The 21539-nt window shown below is 40.2% G+C and overlaps 1 protein-coding gene across 4 annotated transcripts; it reads left to right on the forward strand.

The window, feature by feature from the left end:
• The first annotated feature begins 5414 nt into the window (after positions 1–5414).
• LOC311498636 (uncharacterized protein) lies at positions 5415–13772 on the forward strand. 4 transcript variants are annotated; one of them, XR_014699417.1, is made up of 9 exons: positions 5415–6349; positions 6952–7164; positions 7486–7621; positions 8058–8569; positions 10434–10753; positions 10891–11072; positions 11203–11355; positions 12156–12370; positions 12528–12663. XR_014699417.1 is itself a non-coding variant. In XM_084559306.1 (9 exons), exons 1-9 carry the CDS (start codon positions 6018–6020, stop codon positions 12782–12784), a joined length of 2340 nt encoding a protein of 779 aa, XP_084415432.1. In that variant the 5' UTR covers positions 5415–6017; the 3' UTR covers positions 12785–13772. The 4 variants fall into 4 exon arrangements, 3 of the variants coding, with proteins under 3 accessions (XP_084415432.1, XP_084415433.1, XP_084415434.1); XM_084559306.1 differs by having other exon boundaries at positions 11203–11375; positions 12528–13772; XM_084559307.1 differs by having other exon boundaries at positions 10605–10753; positions 11203–11375; positions 12528–13772.
• Positions 13773–21539: the final 7767 nt, after the last annotated feature.

Raw genomic sequence — 21539 nt, forward strand, 5'->3', positions numbered from 1 at the left:
TGACTAGCGCAGGTGGCAGTTATTACAATGCAGCTACTGATTCTTCTGAAGCAAGTTCAGAAAGAATATTTAAAGGGAATTCAGGAACAAATCAGTATCTGATGATAAAAATTCACACATTTTTATGCAAATTGTGCCCATCTGCATAAACAAGTCAAAGCATCAGCCACATCACTAGCTAATGAAACACAGAGTTGAAGTGTCCTACCAGTTTTGAAAAATATATGAGTGAAGGCCAATCACAAGAAGATCACAAGAAAAAAAATCAACAAAGGGTAAGACTGTGAGCCAACGGTCTCAGCCTTTAAAAGCAATCACTGCCTGTTTTTATACAGCACGCAGTCATTCATTTAGTTTGGGAAAAGGCAGTGATTGGGAACTAGGGATGGATGGGCAGGAGGTTCCATTGAAGAAGAACAGCCCAGAGCAGCTCATTTAAAAACAAATTTGAATTCAGTTCATTTTTGTGAACTTATAAACAAAGCACAAAATTGTAAACTATCAACTTGCTGTTGTTCATTTTTATCTGTGTGAACTAAAGTTTTTGAAGAGTTAATCTTACACACTCGTGCTGTACATGTTAGGCATAGGCAGACCAAAACCACCGGACTACATTGCCATAGAGCCTAGTATTCCGCTAATGATCGATATAATAGCCCAGTGAGTACAAAAATGCCTCATATAAAACAAATCATTTGTCAGTGAAGCTTCTCAGCCATCCAGGTCATGGTATACTCCAAAATGCTCAGGAAAGAGAATTTCCTAGACGAAACTTACCAGAAAAATTGAAAATTGAGTATACAACAGTGTTATATTAACTACCTAAAATGTCAGAAATCATACTTGAAAAAAATTAATAAAAAATTGATGTGTACTTTAGTGTTTTAGTTTGTCCCAAGTCCCATCCACTAACATAGAGGGGGTGGAGCTAATGACCTATACTGCAGCCAGCCACCAGAGGGAGGTGTACTTGCTTCAGCTTCACTTTTGAGGAACTGTTCCCTCATGCATCTTTATAAAATCTATGGTTTTGCCACAGTGCATTGTGGTTTTTGTTGGCACAATCAAACAAAGGAGACACAAAGAACAGACATAGACAGAAATGGGAGACTTCAAGCCAGTGTCTGACAACATGACACAGAGAACATGTCGACGTCAAAACCTAACCGTGACCAGGATTGGTTTATTTATATGCAAGGGGTTGTTTAGTCGGCTGCCTTTACTCAGATACTGCTACTACAACAAGATGGGGAGAGAATACATGACAAAGAGGACGGAATGGAAAGAGAGTGAGCAAAGAGTACATGTCTGTCATAAATTCGATTTATAATGCGGGAGACTTAGGAAAGCCGTGAAGATGAAGACCTGAGGATAAGAGAGAATGTCATAAAGGAGATGATTAGAGGAGGTTGGGGCTCATCCCTAAAGTCCTTTAAATTGAGCTCTATCAAAAGGGGATTAGATCATTTTCTCGGCTAAGATTTTACGACTGTTAAATGCAAATGTTAGTCGTGGCCATATCCACTAATTAGCAGTAGTGGCATAGTTGGATAATGTCAACAAACATAGACCGCCATTTCCTTAGCTCATAATAGGGCCTTCGATTGGATTACTTCAAACATCCCCAATACTGAGTCATCACCTACGTCAAAGCCTTTCTGGGGGTTCTAGTGGAAAGTGCTACTGCTATGGTGAATAATAATGATACAGCAATTGAGAATAGGATAATATCTGTGGCAAAAAAACAAAACAAAACATGGATCACTAGATTTACAAGCTGTCTACTCTACTGGCAATTACATCTATGCATGACAGACCGCATTTGCCCAACTTAACATTGGTACTTGTGATGAGGATGTGAGGAGATTAGTCAGCCTTAAGAAGCCTCAAGAAAACAAAAGCCGAATGACTCAAATAAGTCAAAATAATATATCAGCTTGAGTATTTATTATGATCACAAGAGTCCCTTGCCTCAAGGAAATAAGAATATACAGCACAGCTACAGAGTCTCTCTAGGGATGCCAGAAGATGGAAACAAATGTAGACTGAGATTGACGTGGACACGATGAGTAAGTCTGCTTAGAAAATGCCGGGCCAGCGGTGCTCGCTTTAATGAATGTTACAACGAATGTCACGCATCTAATGTGTGTGTGCAGGCGTAGGGGCGCATTTGGTATCACTGTCTTCATTTGCTTAAATCAACTCCAGCCATGCACCTTACACCGAGAGGAATAAATGGGATCACACGCACATGTGTGTCGTATGTTTACCCCTGGATGCCGTGGAGAAGCATGTCTCTCCAAGAGCCATGTGTCAGAACACTCAGTGCACCAACTTGGAAAGTTACAAAAAATGAAATTAATCAAGAGAGGTGGATGAGGAAGAGAGGGAAAGGGGAGGAGCAGAGAGAAAAGGCAAGGACGTAGTATTTTGCAGCAGCCATATTGGAGGTTAATGTTGTGGGACAACAGTTGAAAGCCAAGGCTTTGTTATATTCCCTCTACGCTCTCTTCTCATCTCCCTTGTGCAAACGTTTTTCTTCCCCTTCAGCGCATGCCTGTATAATTATGAAATGTTTTTGTGTTTCTATGCACATTTATCCATCGCTGGATCATGCCATCTGTCTCACCTCCCTCCTCTATGGTGTCTCAACCTGTCATCTTCCTTTCTCTTTCAGTTTGTGTATATACGTTCATGGACGTGGTTTGTGAAATGACCGTGACGTTATCCAGGCTTGAAATATCGTTCCTGCTGCTTTTTATGTGATTTTATGAGTTTCCCTAGTGATGATCCTAATCTCATTAGCCGTTCGCCCCATTCTCTTTCCATCTGTGCACATTTCTTTCCCCTTTGTCTCCACCTGCTCCTGCCTCTCCTTTCTACTTTGGTTTACTCAGGGGCAGCCAAAGGGAGGGAACTGAGTTAGAGTTAAGGTGGTGATGGCTTGATTTATCTCATTGATGGTGATTGTAATCAATTAAGCTTGGATCTTTATGGAGGCAGCATCTGTTGCTTGTGTACCCGTTGACAACCTATAGCTATACTAGACTACATCAGTGCAATAAAAAATTGTGCCATAATACCACACGTGGAGGTGTGCTCGTATTTTGACTATAGGAACAAAGGGTACAAATTTATGGTTTTAATAGAACACTGCAAATGCCAGTTTATGGTGTCTACAGTTTTATTGTTGTGGAGGTGGTGACTATAGCTGCCTCTACAAAGTGAGCACCAAACAATAAATCTGATAAACGCACTTTTTATTCCCTCCACTGCACTGCCCATACACAAGCACACTCACAGCTTTCTGCCTAGTCCTCTCTCTGGGCCCTCACAGAGTAGAGATGCAGATTACAGCAAAGGTGAACACGGGCCATCCCATGCTTAACAACGATATGCTGACCATTCATGGTCGAAGTTGACACGCACACAAACAGAGTAACATTGTATTCATTGGAGGAATAGCCTTCCACATGCAAGTTAGGGTTAAAACCCCAACTCATAAACCGGGGAGGGTGGAGGCATTAAAAGGCATTTAAAAGGAGCCTGCTCACATACTGTTAATATGCAGCCGTTACGAGAGCCACCCCTCCAGAGGTCAACGAGAGGAGACACAGTGCACAGTGTCTATACATTTATGCCTCTATCACCTTCTCTTGACTTCTTTTACTGAATCTCACATTCGGCTTCAGCCCTACAGCTAAATAAGGAAGCCTAAACCCAAACAACAGCCAATACACAGAGGGGAGAAATGAAGAAGGGAGGAACATTTCTTTACAGTTTTAAATAGCACAATAAAGAAAGAACTCCAGTGTACTATTGCACACTTGGAGCAGTGGGAAACTACATGTACCACCCTGGGGAGCTCAGCCATGGACCCACGCATATTTCTTCCTGATTTGAACCAGTGACCTTCCAGTCCCAGGCCCCCTTCTCACGCCACTAGGTCGCAGGTGACCTCAAAAGACAACTTACTGAAACAGGACAGTGTCCGCTTATATGACAGAGCCTAACTCTTAAGCTAGATTTATGTGTCTGGGTAAGTCATAGCTCTGTAGCCTGACGTGCATCGTCCCATCAAATGCATTTGCTTGTCCGTGTCTCCAGAAGTCACCCTCCTTCAGCCTCTAACACGGCATCTAGTCTGCCATCTTTTCTCTCTTGACTTCAGTAAAAGTAACTGCAACAACTTCAACATGAGAAGTACGCAAAGAAGAAACTCGACACACCAGTGGGAAACCCCACTGGTGACTAGCATGTTAGTAGTGTAACTACAGACCGATGCAACAAACATATAAAACCACGTAGGCCACTTGACGTAGGCTCCGCACAGATCTGTTGCAGAATTATGAACCATGAAAGTGGGTGGCTGTGGTCAGGGACATCGACCGCATCAGTCTATCCAACACTCACCAAAGGCCGCAAGTGTCATGGTGAAACCGGATGCAGACAGAAATACATAAAGTGTCAAACCAGACTCTTTAAACTGAATGCGAAGAAATGAATGAATGAAAGTGTTTGCATGTATCTTCAGAGTTTGCAAGTGAGAAAGACAAAGAAAGAAGCAAGAAAAGATGGTTGAGTTGAGTGTTTACACATTAGTGTTACCCTGTCAGCTGCTGTTAAACAGTGACAACATCAGGTCAAAAGGGTTAGGTCGATCTCCAGTAAACCACTCTCTTCCTACTTCCAGGGGTCCTCTCTGGTCCTCTCTCTCTCTGTCTTTGTGTGTGTGCTTGCCTGAACTGACCACACACAGTAATAGCCCTTAAGGTTAATTGACCACAAGCAGAGCACTTGTTCCTCCAAATAGACGTTCAGGGTTTGAGTCACACTCCCACTCTGTCCCATGACCTACGCTAGATATCATCATCAGCTCTCTCTCTCTCACTCCCTTCTCTGGCTCTAAACGGCAAAGCGCATAGAGACGTACATCACCCCAGAGATCCTCCCTGCTCCCACACTAACACAGCTCTGTGTCTACCTGTAGTGAAGTTATAAATTTAGCTGGTTCTGCAATCTACTGGGAAAGAGACTCCATTACAACATAACACTTAGAGTGAGTGGTACTACTTAAGCTAGAGTGGTATGACACGGTTTTCAGTTTAGGATACATGCATATCCCGGAACAGCGGAAGTTCCTGTGGCCTCAAGTATACAATTATACAACAGGTTGCTGATTTATTATAGTTGATCCGTTTATTATACTTCCTTTTAATAAAGAGCTGATGCAAATGCTACAGAGCAATATTGAGAAATCACATCCTGTTTGCTCACTTTCACAAGTATTAATCTTCCAAGGAAATGTATGTCCACACCCTCTGCTATGAGGGGCCGTACAAGCCATAATTCATTCTTTCACTCTCACATACATACATTCTCCTTACACATACATATATTTTCACTCACTCACACACATACATTCTCCTTACACATACATATATTTTCACTCACACATACATACATTCTCCTTACACATACATATATTTTCACTCTCACATACATACATTCTCCTCACACATACATATATTTTCACTCTCACATACATACATTCTCCTTACACATGCATACATTCTCCTTTCACATAGATATATTTTCACTCTCACACATATACACATACATTCTCCTTACACATACATATATTTTCACTCGCACATATATATATATGTTCACTCTCATATTTATACATTTTCATACTAGAAGTAATATATGTATGTAAAACGAAAATGTATGTATGTGTGAGTGAGAATATATGTATGTGTGAGTGAGAATATATGTATGTGAAAGGAGAATGTATGTATGTGTGAGTGAAAGTATAGTGGAAACGGAAGGAGTATAGTGGAAACGGAAGGCAACATTCATTGTCTACATACTCCGGTACAGTAGGTGGCGGTATACACCTAATAATGGTTGCAACCCGCCATAAAACCGAAGGAAGAGGAAGAAGAATCCCTCTGTGATTGGCTGAGAAGCTCAAGCAGAGCCATGCAGGTCAGGTCCGTCAGGTCACGATCAGCATGGAGGGGGGAGATCATGGGGGAGATGAGACGCGGGCATTTCAGCAAGCTATTGGGGTACTAAGGAATATTTTGTCTTCTCCTGAAACCATCCCATCCTTGTCCTCGTCCCTTGAGCGGCAGAGGACAGGCTCAGCTGCACCTAACGTTACTCATAGCGCGGTGGAAAGTGAGATGCGAGAACTTTTCAGACCAGGCAACTACCAAGTTCCTTTAGCAGACCAAGCAGCAGCTAATGTGACACAAGGCCAAACTGGAGGACTGCGGCGGCCGTCATTGCGATATCAGACTCAGCAACACTTTGGCAACTGGAACACCCGGTCAAGGAAACGGTGAGAACAACCTAACGTTAAACTAACATTAAATCCTAAACGTACTCCTGCTAATGTAGCAACACACTTTGGCAACACAGTCAAAGCTGGTTAGTTTAAGAAAATGTCCGCTAACTGTTAGCTGTCAGGCTCATTTGATCCATGTTCAACTCAGTTCGAGCAGTGACAAACCTAACTATTTCAAAGCATTTTTTTTAAATTGCCAACACAGTGGAGTTTTAGATCGCTAACGTTTTTAGCACAAGTCAAAGAGATTGTAAATAGCAAAAATTAAATGACACATTTTAGTTTGTGGTTAACTGGCGCTAATGCTGCTGGTTCAAGCAGGTAACGTTAGAGGATATCTTTCAGCAATAAGTCAATGCCATTTTTTTAAAAGAGCTGTGATATATACATCATATATCAATATAAATTTCATTTATATATTTTATTTTAATATAAAATATTTTATGAACTTGAGAAAATGAAAAATGTACTTATAATGAACAGCTGTGGTAGGATTCTAAAAAATAGCCTACAACCTAACATTTGCCATGTTTTAAGGGTTGATGAGCACAGAATGCATTTAAGATGAATACATATATTTCTGCTTTGTTTTGTAGGGCCAAAACACAATATCACGATACTTTCAACAAAGACGTCATCCTTCTTCCGAGGCCATCAAGCAGTCTTGTTGTCAAACATCGCACAAAGCAACAGTTACACGAACAAGGACATATATTGAATGGATTTGAATTCCAGAAATCCTGGGACCAGAGGACTGTCACTGAACAAATACGGGATGCCTTTGGAGAAAAACTCTCTGCTGATGTGAGGTAAGCACTTTTTATTTATGTCAAGTATAAATTAAAAGGATATCTCAAGCAGTGAAAATCACATGTAATTAGATTATGTAAACAACAGATCAAACCTGAACTATTAAGCCAGTTATTTAGTACATTTGATTTTTTTTTTTGGCATTGCTTACATTCCTCATTTATTTTTCTGACTGCTGGTTTTCTGCTGTGTCCATCTTCAAAGATGAAATGGAACACAGGCTGTCAGTGCATCAGTTTTCAATGTGTCTTGTGCATCCAAAAAAGTTTTTTGGACCCTTTTTTTTTTAACCTTTTGCATTTTTACCCACTGTTTTTCAGCCTTGAGTTTCTGATGGCATGTGGCAACAGATTGATTTCACCCAAACTGCGTGCTGGACAAGACCTGGATGCAAATCTCATACATAAAGTCTATAAATCTAAAGCCCTATACATCAGACCATCAAAGCCAATTTTGGTATGTTGTATCACATTTGAACTGACTTGCAGAGCATTGTAATAATAATAACCATAATAACAACTATAATTGGTGCATAAACATGAATGAATGAAGATTAATGTTGTTATCTTGGTTGTTCTTAAAGTTTCAGTTCAGCTTTGTAGCTATGAGTGTTGAAAAACTATATACATTTTCTATAGACTAGTGCAGAGTTGGAATGCCTGTTTTTAAAATGTTAAATCTAAGCACAGAAATGGAATAAATTGACAGCTGCTTAATTGGACTAACCGAGAGCTAAAATTAGGAGAGGATACTGGTACTCTATGGGCACTTTTAAAGCGTGAACAGCAAAAGTAATTCTTAGAATTGTAATCATAAATCTTGGTCTTTCCAGGTACTGTTCCATTTACAGTTGAAAATGAATATATCTGACAATCTGTTATGTCTTTCCAAGGATGATAATACAGGCTATAGCAGTGAGGAAAACACTGGTTCAGCAAGGCAGCTGCGCTCCTCATCTCTAACACGAGATAGACACTCATTTGAATCTTCAGACAGTTTTACCAGCCAAATGACTGCCTCCCCACCAACCTGTACCTCTGCAGTCACTCAAACTCCTGCCTTGACACACCAAAGCAGTATCTCAACCAACCACACCAGCACTTCAGCAAGCAGTTCTTCGAGTCAATTGCCAGTGTGCTCACAGGAAAGCTGCCCTTCTTCCAGTCAGCCTTCTACCTCATCGTTTGGAGGAACAACTTTAGCTGATCCAACTGTGGTCCTGACTTGCCAAAACAGCTCAAGCTCACCTTACCAGAGCAGCACTCCAGCAAGTCTTTGTTCTGTGTTACCCTCTACTGCAACAAACTATGATAACTACCTTTCAGTAACGGCTGCACTGTCTGACATGTCTTCTGATGATGAGGAATTGAACCAGGCTATACTAGCAAGCCTACAGAGTGAAAGGTTAGTACAAAAAAATGCAAATGTGTTATGGTAGCCACTTTCAAAGACAGTTTTGTTGCATTATTAGTGAATTCAGGTGCCATACCTGCTATGTTTATATGCATATGTGTATATTGGCCCTTCACAGCACTGGTATGTAAAAGTTAAATGATGAGGCTGGCAATTTTCTATATTTTTTATTTTTGTCAACAAATGTTGTGCAGAGCAACAATTTACAAATTTCTACTTAGAAGAACGGTACCTGTATCCAAAGCCTGATATATCTTATTCTTCTGTGCTGTTCAGCTCAGTTGTTGTCCAAAAACTATTTTAAAAAACTTCAATAAGCCACACAACTGCACTTTGTCCCTGGAGATAACAGTTACTTTTGTTTGTTTGTTTGTTTGTTTGTTAAGAATCACTCCAAAGACTAACAACAGTGATAAGGTTGTTACTATCAGGAGAGAGGTTACTTTAATGGCAGGTGCCACGGCATGCTTGGAACACAGTTTACAAAACGTAGCTTATTGTGCTACATATCACAACCTCTTGACTTTGTATTATACTAAATGCTTACTAATATACTTTATACTTGACAGTTATGTTCTGATGTTCAAAATTGTCAATGACCATGAAGAATACACACATGATGCTGCATTCTTAACAAGTATATACTATAACTTATATTTGTCTTGTTAGGGTTCAAGCAGCGAAGCTGCTAGAAGCCTATTGTGTTTGTATGTTTTCTTATTATTATTAGGGTTCAAGCAGCGTAGCTGCTGGAAACCTATTGTTATTCATGGTTTTCTTATTATTATTATTATTCCTAATCTTCCGCCATGGGAGTCTATGGCAGCTCATAGAACCGTATGGTAAAAAGTTGCGAAATTTTGCACATAGCTTAAGGGCAGTCTCAATATTACTTTGACTGAGTTACATGTAAGCACTAAGCACGGTCTAGCGCCACCAACTGGTCAAAGTTTGAAGTACATTTGTGAATGTAACTTTTGAACCGTATGTCCGATTTTTGAAAACAAGGTCTCGTTGGAAACCTTGGATCATCGCGATTCCAACGCACCCTATGACGTCATAATGCGTCATGATAGATTTTTCGCAATTTACGATTTTGTTGAAAAACGAAACTAAATTGTCAGCGGTCACAAATTTGTCCGATTCTCACAGAAATTGGCACAGACCGTCTACGGGCCAATGCGCACAAACCTTACTATCAAGCGTCCTCAGCTTCGAAACCGTTTGGCCGCAACAGCCAATCAAAATTGGCGGCGAAGGCGGCGTTTTCCATTGGAGCTCATATCTCGGCAACGCTTTGGTGCAATGAAACCAAATTTAGTAGCATGCTTCCAGACACTGTCCCAGGTGCACGAAACAAATCTGGTGTCATGTGGCCACTAGGGGGCGCTATAATTAGCAAAACATTGTTTTTGCTCATATCTCTTGATGCGTTTTTATTTGAAATGAAATTGTGATATCCACAGATACTGTGGGTTGCCCCAGTGACGGTTCATGCCAACTTTTCCTGTTAGCCAATCGCAGTTGGCGGCAAAGCCGCCAAACAGGAAGTTTTCTTATATCTCGGTGACGCTTTGACTTCCGAGGACCAAACTTAGTCACACGCTTTGAGACTCCCTTAGAAGTGCGCAATATAAATTTGGTGTCATTCGGCCACTAGGGGGCGATGTAATTAGCAAAACTGCGTTTTACCTCATAACTTTTAACCCGTATGCCTGATATTCGAAAACATGGTACTGTTGTACTCCTTGCATCATGCCGATGCTATCAGTACTATTGCAGCTCTATCCGAAACGTCCTGCTTGAACCCTACATTGCTGCTTGCAGCTATATTTTATCTTGTATCTTGTTTCAGAAGGACCATAGGACATTCGGTGCCAGCAAGCGATATTTTGCAAGATCTTGCAACAAAAATAAACTATCAGAGGAAATGCAAGTTTAACATTAACCGATCCACTGTCCTGGATGGAGCCATCAGAGGTTTTAAACGAGGGACCTATGATCCATGTCACAGTATTTCTGTCAGGTTTTCTGATGATATGGGAGTACCAGAAGAGGCTGTGGACTTAGGTGGACCAAGAAGAGAATTTCTAAGACTGTTAATGGAAGCTTTGCCCCTATCTCCAATGTTTGAGGGAGAAGGTGGCAAAATGAACTTGGCCTTTGACAGTACTGGTATGTATTAATAGTAATCTCATAATAATTTTATTATTATTTTTATATGACTACATTTTATATGATCGTACAGGTATTTTGTCAAGTCTTTGTACACATGAACTGTCAAATGAATTATTTTATTTTATTTTCTCCAGCCATGAGAGAGGACAGGTACTTCATTGCAGGCAGGGCCATTGCAGTAAGCTTTGTACACGGGGGTCCACCTGCAAGCTTTCTGTCCCCAACTCTCTTCTCTTGCCTTGTTGATGGTCCAGAATTGGCTAAGCCAGTTTTGGAAGATGTTGTAGATAGTGACCTGCGTGAAAAAATTAAAAGGGTAATTTTTCTTCTGAGTTTTAGAATATGTTGTGGTCTATGTGCATCTGTATCAACACTAGTGACTCGTGTAGAGGGGAAGATGTTTAATTACAGCCCTTTCAAATTGTGTTTGTTGTATCTATTGGAAGGTCACAGAATGTACATCATTTGAAGATCTGCTAGCAAAAACAGAGCCACTTGAGGATTACTTGGCCAATGCTGGCTGCCTGAGGCCACTGCGAAGGTTGGAAGACAAGAATCTGCTTGTAGATGACATCCTGATGTTCCAAGTGATACACAGAGTGCGTGGTCCTTTTGAGAGGTAAACTTGTATCCAGCTTTTTTGCCTCTACAATAAAGAACTGAAACCCATGAAGACTGCCTTGTGTTAAGGGTTTTCTTAAGGCCATTCCTGTTTAAGTGTGTAGTGTGCTAGTCCATGCCCACCCTCCACATGAATTGGCCAAATCCAAAAATTGAAAACACATTTGTGTATCAGTAATTAGTTTTTTCTTCTTTCCTCTCCCATTAATCATCTCGGCACACACCACATTTATCTGCTGACCCTTTGGAGGGGCCCCACCCCTAGGTTGGGAACCACTGGACTAAACTAGCTAACTAATAAAGTAGTGTAAACTAGCTCCACCTCCAGCAGCTACAACAGTAACATGCTGCTCTAACACTGATGCTTCACTATTAATAATCTAATGATGTCATATAATGATATATCAGTCAGATGAACCGAAACACTACTTTTATTGCAATACTTTAACTACATCAGGCTCATAATACTAACTAACTTACTTACTACTGTAGTAGGATTTGGAGTGTTTTTACAATAAGTAAAGGTCTTAGTAGTAGTTCTTCAACCACTGGTTACCAAGTACCCTGAAAAATATGAATTTGACATACATACTTTACTGTTGTAACTAACCTGAAGTACAAGATATTTGCATATTTTAATAGGATTTAAATTCCTATATTTATAATTATATGTTTTTTCTTTGATTCATTCATCTGCTACATGTGAAGAAAACTTTTTTTGTTAAAACTGAAGTCGCCAACCAAAACACTTTAAAAAGAAAGTGTGATTTTTACTCAGATTTCGGGATGGACTGAGGACACTTGGTGTGCTGGACAAAATCCAAGCTCACCAGGAGAGTTTTCGCCCCCTTCTATGCTGGTCTCCTACAACCCTCACAGCTGACCTGGTTGACAGCCTCTTCACCATCCGCCTATCTCCCGTTGGCAGCAACAGAAGGCGTGCTGAAGAAGTTGTTGTTACTTTCTGGAGAGACTACCTAACAGATGCAGAAGGTTAATGTAGAAATGATATGTTTCTTGTCTTACTTAAATTAATAATGCACTGCATCTTGTCACTGTATATCACTTAAGAGTAGGCCTAGTGATGCATGCTATGTTTTTTTTTGTTCTGTTTATTTTAATCTAATTTCCAATGTATTGCTTTCTCTAGATCAAGAGGGAACGCACAAGCTGGGGACAATTCTCGCCTTTGCCACCGGTGCCAATACTGTTCCACCAATTGGCTTCTCCCCACAACCTTCAGTGGAATTTCTTCACAAAGAGCACAACACGGGTACCATTTCTAAACTGCCCATTGCAAACACCTGCATCAATTGCTTGAAGTTACCACTGCACACCTCTTACAAAGACTTTCAGGAAAACATGGACTTTGCATTGGGCAATACCCATGGTTTTGGCATAGCTTAATTCATGTATTCAGTATTCTGTCAAGGTCAAGTTCACACTCAAGTCAGCAATCAATTCCAAAACAATTCCTGACAGATGTTGTTGGTGTGGATATCATTCCACATTGTTTTGTTTGAAAAATACATATTGTTGCATCTTTGTTAAAACAATAAGGTGCTAACATTTTCTTTAGTAGGCTACAGTTCAGATTTTCAGAAAGTTCAGTGAAAGCAAAAGCAGACTTGTAATGAGAAACTTATTGTGATGTAATTTTAAATTGTTGTGGAACTTGACTCTGTAGTTTAGGTAGGAACTGAATGTAATTTACTGTTGCTTGTTTTTATTGATAAGTAAACAATGTTGTTCACCGGTCCCCACCTGTTTTTGATCAGTAGTGTACTGATTTCATACTTTTCATTTTCTTCACTTTGTAGTTCAGTAACTTTACATTTATATGGGATCTGAGGGTAAGTCATAGGTGGAACAGGTTATCTTTGGCATACTTGTACAAAAACAAAGGCAAGTTCTATTGTAAATGTATGATTTGTAATGATTTTCTTCTAGCACCACAATCAGGCCCTGATTTACACATGTAAGCATGTAATGGAAAGGTATTCTAAGACTTAATTAATTTTTTTTTTTAATTATTAATAATTAATTAAATGTGCGGATGGTGTACACTCTTCTGAATTGTCAGATATAGTTAACAATTGAGTCTTGTGTTTTTGTTTTTGTTTAAATCAAGAGTCAAGTTGCTGTTTTAACATACACAACTTAAAGTGTGTTTTTTCAGTGGGTGATGAGTGTATGTGTAATGTGTAAATATTTTTTGTGCTGCTTTTGTGTTGCTTCTTATGCCCCTTGTCTCACAGATTCCACTGATGCTGTATTAATGTTGATTTTAGGCATTCTATTCAGCAAAGGATGACATGTTAAAATAAGTAACAGTTCAGTCAATTTATTGAGTTCTCCAGAGCCAAAAGCTTCAATAAAATGTGGTTTCACATTAGTTTCATAATGTTTGGGTAACAATTTCTTTGAACATTTCAAGAAACATGTCTGTAAAATGTAAACAGAGGTTTGAGCTCAGAATTACACAGATAAAGGTATTAACATCCCATACACAGAAATGAAATAAATGGCAACAATGAACTTTAAAATATGCCAATATTTTTAGGTGTAATGCTGTACTATCACAAATATCGGTAGTGTTTTATGCATTACACAACCACAGGAAGTAAATATCCTGTGTGGACCTTTTCTATTTATGTTCACGTGCTCTTCCTTTTCAAATCAGAAATATCTGTTGAGGGGTTTTGTTTCCTTTAATGAACTCAATATGATTTTAGGAATGCCTCTCTTGAAGAAAATGCACAAGGTTGCAAAACAAATCAATACCATGATTTCCATCATCTTCAAATGGATCAAAAGTCTGCTGAACTGCATCCATTGTTGTGTTACTGATGGAAATGTTAATTGATGGAACAACAACATTATTTGTCGATAACTCAGAGAGTGATCTGTTGGCATCAATACCAAAGCCACTGTATATGTCACAAATACCATTCATACTTGGGTTATGTATTCCTGCATTGGTGACTATGCCCCTTTGCCACAACTGGAGAGGAGTTAGCCCCCCTTGTGTTGAAAGACCATGGTTATTCCACTGGTTCTGAAATTCAGAGGCAGCTCTCTGAATTCGTGGCAAATAAATATAATGAAGACAAAATAAATGTAACTCATTAAGTGAATCTAAAACATCATGCTCCTCCATAAAGTTGAAAAGATTAACAAAATTAAATGACACTACTCGATTTAGCTCTGCCCATAATCTCTCAATTCTTTGATTATGCACTGATCTGCCAGTAATAATACTACGTCTGTTCAGTCCTCTCCTGTAAAGCATGAAACGGGCAACACCAGTGTTTTCCATTCCGTGATCGGATCTAACCCTAGACGGTATTCCAAAGTTCTGAACACCAGCAATGAATAGAGACAAAACACTAGAGGCTCTGTTGTTGTCTAGACAAGCAAGGTAGATGATGGTTCGACTGAAACCATCCACACAGCCATGAAATACCATCCTCCACCTCACAAGTTTGTGGTTTCCGTCGATGTGCCTAAGAGAAATTAAAATCATAGTCAATTGTGTGGGAAAAACAGTGATGTAAGAAGTATTCAGATCCTTTACTCAAGTAAAAGTACAAATACAGCAATGTAAAAATACTCAATTATAAGTAAAAGTCTTACATTAAATATCTTATTTAAGTAAAAGTATATAAGTATTGTGAGCTTGCTGTAGTTAAAGTATTGCAAAGAAGTGTTTGGTTCTTTTGATTAATATATTATTATCAGAGGTGGGTAGAGTAGCCAGAAATTGTACTCAAGTATGAGTATTGTCACTTTAGAACAATATTAGTCAAGTAAAAGTAAAAAGTAGTCATCCAGATAATTACTGAAAAAACTACTAAAGTACTGAGTAACTGTTGAGTAACGTATGATTTATTTGTTAAATAAGAACATGAATGTAATCAATCAATCAAATGAATAATCTGATTATGAGCTCTTTTACTTTTGATGTATGACTTATACTTGTAATCAAGTGTTTTTACACTTATTTTCATTCAAATAAAGTAAGTACATCTTCCACCACATCCAAGTGTATTGTAAGAAACTGATTACTGAATTTATGCTACTTGATTTAATCTAAGTTGTATTGTTGGGAATTTACTCACCATAATTGATTAGGGGTTGCAACACTGTAAACTCGTCGACGTATTGCACGGCGTCTTCTGAAGGACCGTCCAATAGGGTCAATTTCTTGCAGGCTCTGTCTAACACGCCACCTTTGAATGCGTAGTCCACGTGACCTCAAGCTCCCATGCACATAACGTTCACCTGCATTTGTGGTAGACTGAAGAATTTCACCAATAGCTCTGTTCAGGTTGTCATTTGATAGTGTTACATATGTTAGTGGCTGAACACCAAGCCGCTGCCTGTGCCTGTAGAGAGTCCGACAGCTTACCCCCAAGCATGTTGCAATGCTTTGCCAGTTCATTCCAAGGGATACTAAATGAGAGATTTGCTCCTGTGAAATGCTGTATCTAGGTCTGCCCTGATGTCCAGTCATGACAGGTGGAGGCAACAGAGCATAACTGTTGTCAGTCCTGGTTCTTTGTCTGGCCTCATGAGCAGTCAGCAAACACTGAAGACATCCATACAAGGACTCTAATGTATTGACTGCAACTCTATTTCTTGAATCTTCAACAAATCTTGAGATTGACAGAAATCCAGATAAGGTTTGAATGTGATCACGAAGTTGTCCATACAGCCTTTCATGAACAAAAGAATCTGTAGTTTCTCCTTGCAGTCGTTCAATACATTGTAAGACATTGTTAAAAAAATGTCTAATGTCGTCTTCATTGCTACTTGCTCCAAAAATGCAAAACTGCACCAAATAAGAAAACAGGATAACTTTGAATAGCTTCATTGTAAAGTTCTGCTATTTAATATCAAGTTAGGATAAGCTGAGTAAGTCTGGCGTATGCATTTCCTGGTTTGAGAGTGACTTCCTGCTTAAGGAGGAGGAGCTATATATGTGAGAAGTATATATGTGAGAAGTATATATGTGTATGTGAAAGGAGAATGTATGTGTGTGAGAGTGAAAATATATGTATGTGAAAGGAGAATGTATGTATATGAGAGTGAAAATATATGTATGTGTGTGAGAGTGAAAATATATGTATGTGTAAAGAGAATGTATGTATGTGTGAGTGAAAATATATGTATGTGTAAGGAGAATGTATGTATGTATGTGTGTGAGTGAAAATATATGTATGTGTAAGGAGAATGTATGTGTGTGAGTGAAAATATACGTATGTGTAAGGAGAATGTATGTATGTGTGAGTGAAAATATACGTATGTGTAAGGAGAATGTATGTATGTGTGAGGAGAATGTATGTATGTGAGAGGAGAATGTATGTATGTGAGAGTGAAAATATATGTATGTGTAAGGAGAATGTATGTATGTGTGAGGAGAATGTATGTATGTGAGAGTGAAAGAATGAATTATGGCTTGTACGGCCCCTCATACTCTGCTAATGCGTAATGACCATCGCAATAAAATGTTGCTTGTTTGTATGTGTACGGCTGTGTGTACTAATTGTGGTAAGAATCTATCTATATTTTATAAATGCAATGGAACATAATTAGTAATTCCATTAATAAATCCAAATGACATTTATAAGCCTACCTTTGTGCTTTACAGCACCATAAAGATTATATGACTCAGTCACTTGTGGTAATAACTAGAGGTAACTGAGGTAAATTCTTTGGTAACATACAGTACATACACTATTTTCAAAAGCAGCACTCATGAAAGGAAATGATTGCCAATCCTTTGATACTTGGTGTCCTTCTTAGTTTTGTTAAAGAGTTGTTATCGTTTGTTCAGAACTTGGGTAGGATTGTCATGTATGTCCCTATCTGTCTCTTCTCCTTAGTTGTTTCAGTCATGTGCTGTCCATGTTTGTCCTTAAGAGAATCTCAAGGCTGATTCTCCTAAATGAGACTCTGTAGCCTCAAAGAAACCAAAAAATAATCACAGACGCAACTTGTCAACATATAAAATTGAAGTTTATCACTAGGAAGCATGGCTCAAATAGCGAACAAAGTGTAAATGCCAGTGGTAAACTGGAGTCAAATCCATGATATGAGGTGTGACATTTCACTTTAACACATGATGAACAACTGCCAAACGAGTTCTAACTTCAATTTCACTCATGACAACCTGTGATTAATGACATATCCAGCAGGCTACAAAAAGATCTAATGCTTGTGTCAGATTATTAGCACAATGCTTTTTCAAAAGACTTGTTAAAGTGACACTTTTCCAAGAGACAGATTAACTGAAGTTAAATGGATAGTGACAACAAATGCAGTGTAAGTATATGGCTTGCTGGTAGTCACATTGCACTATGGGTAATGTAGGTCCCCAGCTTTGACAGGGAAAAAGATAACACTGAATGAAAACCAATCCAACCAAAAAACAGAAACTTGTTTGAATGTATGTGGATCTCACATCAACAAACAAAGCCAGAGTTAATATGTATGCTTTTGTATCGGAGTCTATGTCTATGATCCAGGAAGCGGATGATAATGCACTTCTTGCTACTTTGCTCAATTAGCTCAATCACTTGGAAGGAGACTTCGCATGGCCAACAAAGTGGAAATGTCAATAGCAAACTTGAGTCCATACTATGAGGTGTGACATTTCACTTTAACACATGATGAACAACTGGCAAACGAGTTGTAACTTCAATTTTGCTTGTGACAACCTGTGATTGATGACATATCCAGCAGGCTAAGAGAACAAGAGCTAATGCTCGTGTCCAATTATTGGCACAATGTTTTTTTAAGACTTACTTAAGTGACATTTAAGTGGAAGATTACTACCTGAGCTTAAATGCATACTGACAATATACACGGTAAAATATTTGATGCAAACTCTCGGTGGTGGATTTGCATTGTGGGTAATGTAGGCTCCAGGTTTTTAGGAGGAAGAGGATAACATGGAATATGGTTCTAACAAAAAGGCAAGAGTACGTATTACAGTCTATTTTTAGCGTATGATCCAACAGACAGATCTTGATGCGCCTCCCACAGTTTTGCTCAGTTGGCCCCGTTGGCTAATCATGGCAAATGAGAGTTAGCAGGGAGGCTAGATTGGCATAAGTTGGCATTAACTGGTGCATTAGCAAGTGTTGGGCAATTACTTTAATGATGTAAATTGGACTGAGATTTCTCCCTGCACAGGAAGTGAACGAGAGAAATGTAACAATGATTATGATTAGGCGGCTAATTATAGTATCTCCTCAATGTGGCACATACGCCTAGACAGACTCTGTTCATTTAGAAGACAGGCAGGGATGCTTGGTGTGATCACTGATTACAGTATTTTGGTTTGTGTGTCTGTGTGCGTGCGTGTGTGAATGTATATGTATGCACTTTGCCTTAGTTTGACATTTTTGTGACTGAATGTGCTGATTTTAGGGATAGGGTGACATTTTGTTGACACTTTTTGGTCTAGCATATCATGCTTGATTTATGAAGAAGCGATGAGCAATATGCATATGAATGATATATACAGAATGTCCCCCAGTCCTTATTCTGAGGACACATTGTGCTCCAAGTTTTTATATGGATTACATGAATAATAGTGTGGCAGCACAGTGGCCAGATTTTTGGGTTTGGATATGTCACCCGATTTGGAGCTTTGTATAGCAATGTTTAAATGTTGCCTCTGTGGTGGTGGTCTAAAACATGTGTATTAGGTGATTTGGAGACTTTAAATCACCTATAAGCGTGAAGGGTGGATGGCTATGTGTTATTCATCTGATAGAACGGCGACATGTCCATCTTTTTGCCTGCCTCTGGCCGAGATTGTGCTCTGAATATGAATGAATGAATGAATGAATGAATGAATGAATGAATAAGCATATGGTCCTATGGCAAAATATGGAGAACGTCCTATTAGAAGTGTTGTACAGATAGGAATAACATACATAGTCTATATATGCACATGTACTCATGCTTCAACCAATTTCCATGTATCATCTGGAATTTTATTGGCTCTGCCTATGGCAAACCCACAATAAAAACGCATTGCCTTAAAACGCGCTTTTCTGAAACCTGGTCCTAGGGTGAAAAAATTCGCAAACCCAGCTCTTGAGTTTTCGTGTGGACGGCGAAAACGGGTAATGCGTTTCGATGATGTCATCGCCACACCCCTCGAGCAGCCCTCCACCTCCCGCGAGACGTCTCATAACAACATCAACAACAATGGCGGACTACATGCTCGTGTTCCTGCTGGAGAAGATATTGAGCTTTCTTCTAAAGCCGATTTGTAAACAGCGCTCAAGCTTTATGCGCATGCTCCGCCTCTTCCTCTCCGTTTTTGGTGAATTTCTGAAACTGAAACAGCGCCACCTATAGGACTGGAATATGAAGTAGCGTTTTGAGTCGTGTTGAGACGGATCCGTGTGTATGCAAATATTCTTGAAACGATGCCAGGGAAAACGGAGGGGGAAAAGATTGTTTTGGTACGTGTGGACGGGGCCTAAGACAGTTATCACAGTTCATAGATTTTTGATCAGATGTTTAAGTCGTATAGTTGTTGTGTAGACTAATGACAGAATGGCTGGAGAGGAGGTAGCAAACACACTGTAAACAGGCAAAGTTGGTGGGAGTTATGTCAATGAAAGATACATCTTAGGATGCTCTGGGACACATCATCAGTGATGTGCCTGAGATCATCGAACGTTTCGGGTCTTTCAACATCAGACGTTCTCCCTCAGGTGACCCAGCCAGGGCTGATCAGGCCCTGGCATGTGTCCCAGCAAAACTGCCCCACTGATCGCTCCTCCTGATCCAAAGCCATCTGGACGCTCTCTCTGCAGCCTCCATGGTGTTCTTGATGACGTTCCTTTTTGCAGCCCCAGTGATGCCAAGCAGTGAGTAAAATCTGCAGAGTGAGCGTCCAGCAAAGCCTCTACACCCCACTTCAATAGGGTTCTCCCTGCCAGATCTCAGCCCAGGACACTTTCCTGTCCAGCGCCCCCTCCTCCCACCTCGTCCATGCTCCCTGCTGCTGCATGCCCACCATCCTGCTGTTTCGCTGCTCCTCCACTCCTGCCCGCACCTCCTTCAGGACTAGCTGGCGTTTGTCCTTTCCGTGTGCCGCCTCGTAGCGAGCCACTTCCTTGGAGTCCCGATAGAGTAAAGCGTCTCTCGTCCAAAAGACCCTGAACTCTTCGTCAAGGCTGCGAAAAGGGAGCTGGAGTTTGTTGGTCTCCCCGTACAGTGCTGTGCTGCAGAGGCTGAAAGGCAGACCTAGCCATCTGCATATTTTAACTGCTGATTTTCCTCTCCAGGGTTTCTACTGTTGAGAGGGCCACCTTGTACACCAGCAGAGGTCAGAGTACCCGGGGTAGGATGCCATACTGGTAAATCCATGTCTTAAATGTCCCAGGTAAGCCAGACTTTCCTACCACCGCCATGTCTCAAGCTCCTTGAAGGTATTTTGGATAGCTGCTGTGTCCCTGAGACTACAGTTGAAGACCTTGAAGGCTCTTGACCAGTTTCTCTGTGATAGATGGGATTGCTGTGCCATCCACAAAGAAGCAAAACTTGTCTGTCACTTTGCCCTTCTTCAGCACCACGGCCCTGGATTTAGCTGGTTTAAATCTCGTTCTTGCCCAGGAGATGAGTATCCATCACCCTCCAGGTACCGATGTTGTGGTGACAGTGAGATCGTCCATAAAGGCTCTGATGGGGGGCTGCCGATTGCCAGACTTGGAAAGAGGGCCTCTACATTCCGTTTCAGCTGCCTTGACCACTATGTTCATGGCGAGGGCGAAGAGTCTAACTGAGATAGTGCACCCAGTTATAATCCCCTTCTCAAGCCGATGCCGATCAGCCAATCTGATGTTACACTCCCAGAAGTGACTGAAGCCTGAATTTCAAGATGAAGTCCTTGATCTTCCTGCATACATGGTGTCATTCCAGGGTAGTCTCCACCAGCATGTGGGGTATGGAGCCTCCTGCACCTCCCTGATCAGCTGGGAAACTATTCCAGTGTGTTTTAGGCACCCTGATACACCACGGATGCCGCCTTTCAAAACCAAAGCACTGACACAGAATCTACCAGTAATTCCAATCTGGTATACTGGATTTGCCTAGAAGAAAATCCAAGGGACACTTTTGAATCTAAAAAATG

The sequence above is a fragment of the Chelon labrosus genome (assembly GCF_963514085.1).
Source record: "Chelon labrosus genome assembly, chromosome: 13".
NCBI classification, from domain to species: Eukaryota; Metazoa; Chordata; class Actinopteri; order Mugiliformes; family Mugilidae; genus Chelon; species Chelon labrosus.

Coding starts and splice junctions, on each gene's coding strand:
- LOC311498636 (XM_084559306.1), top strand. CDS start 6,018: ATGGAGGGGGGAGATCATGGGGGAGATGAGACGCGGGCATTTCAGCAA. Junction 6,350..6,951: donor AACACCCGGTCAAGGAAACG/GTGAGAACAACC, acceptor TTTGTTTTGTAG/GGCCAAAACACAATATCACG. Junction 8,570..10,433: donor GCAAGCCTACAGAGTGAAAG/GTTAGTACAAAA, acceptor ATCTTGTTTCAG/AAGGACCATAGGACATTCGG.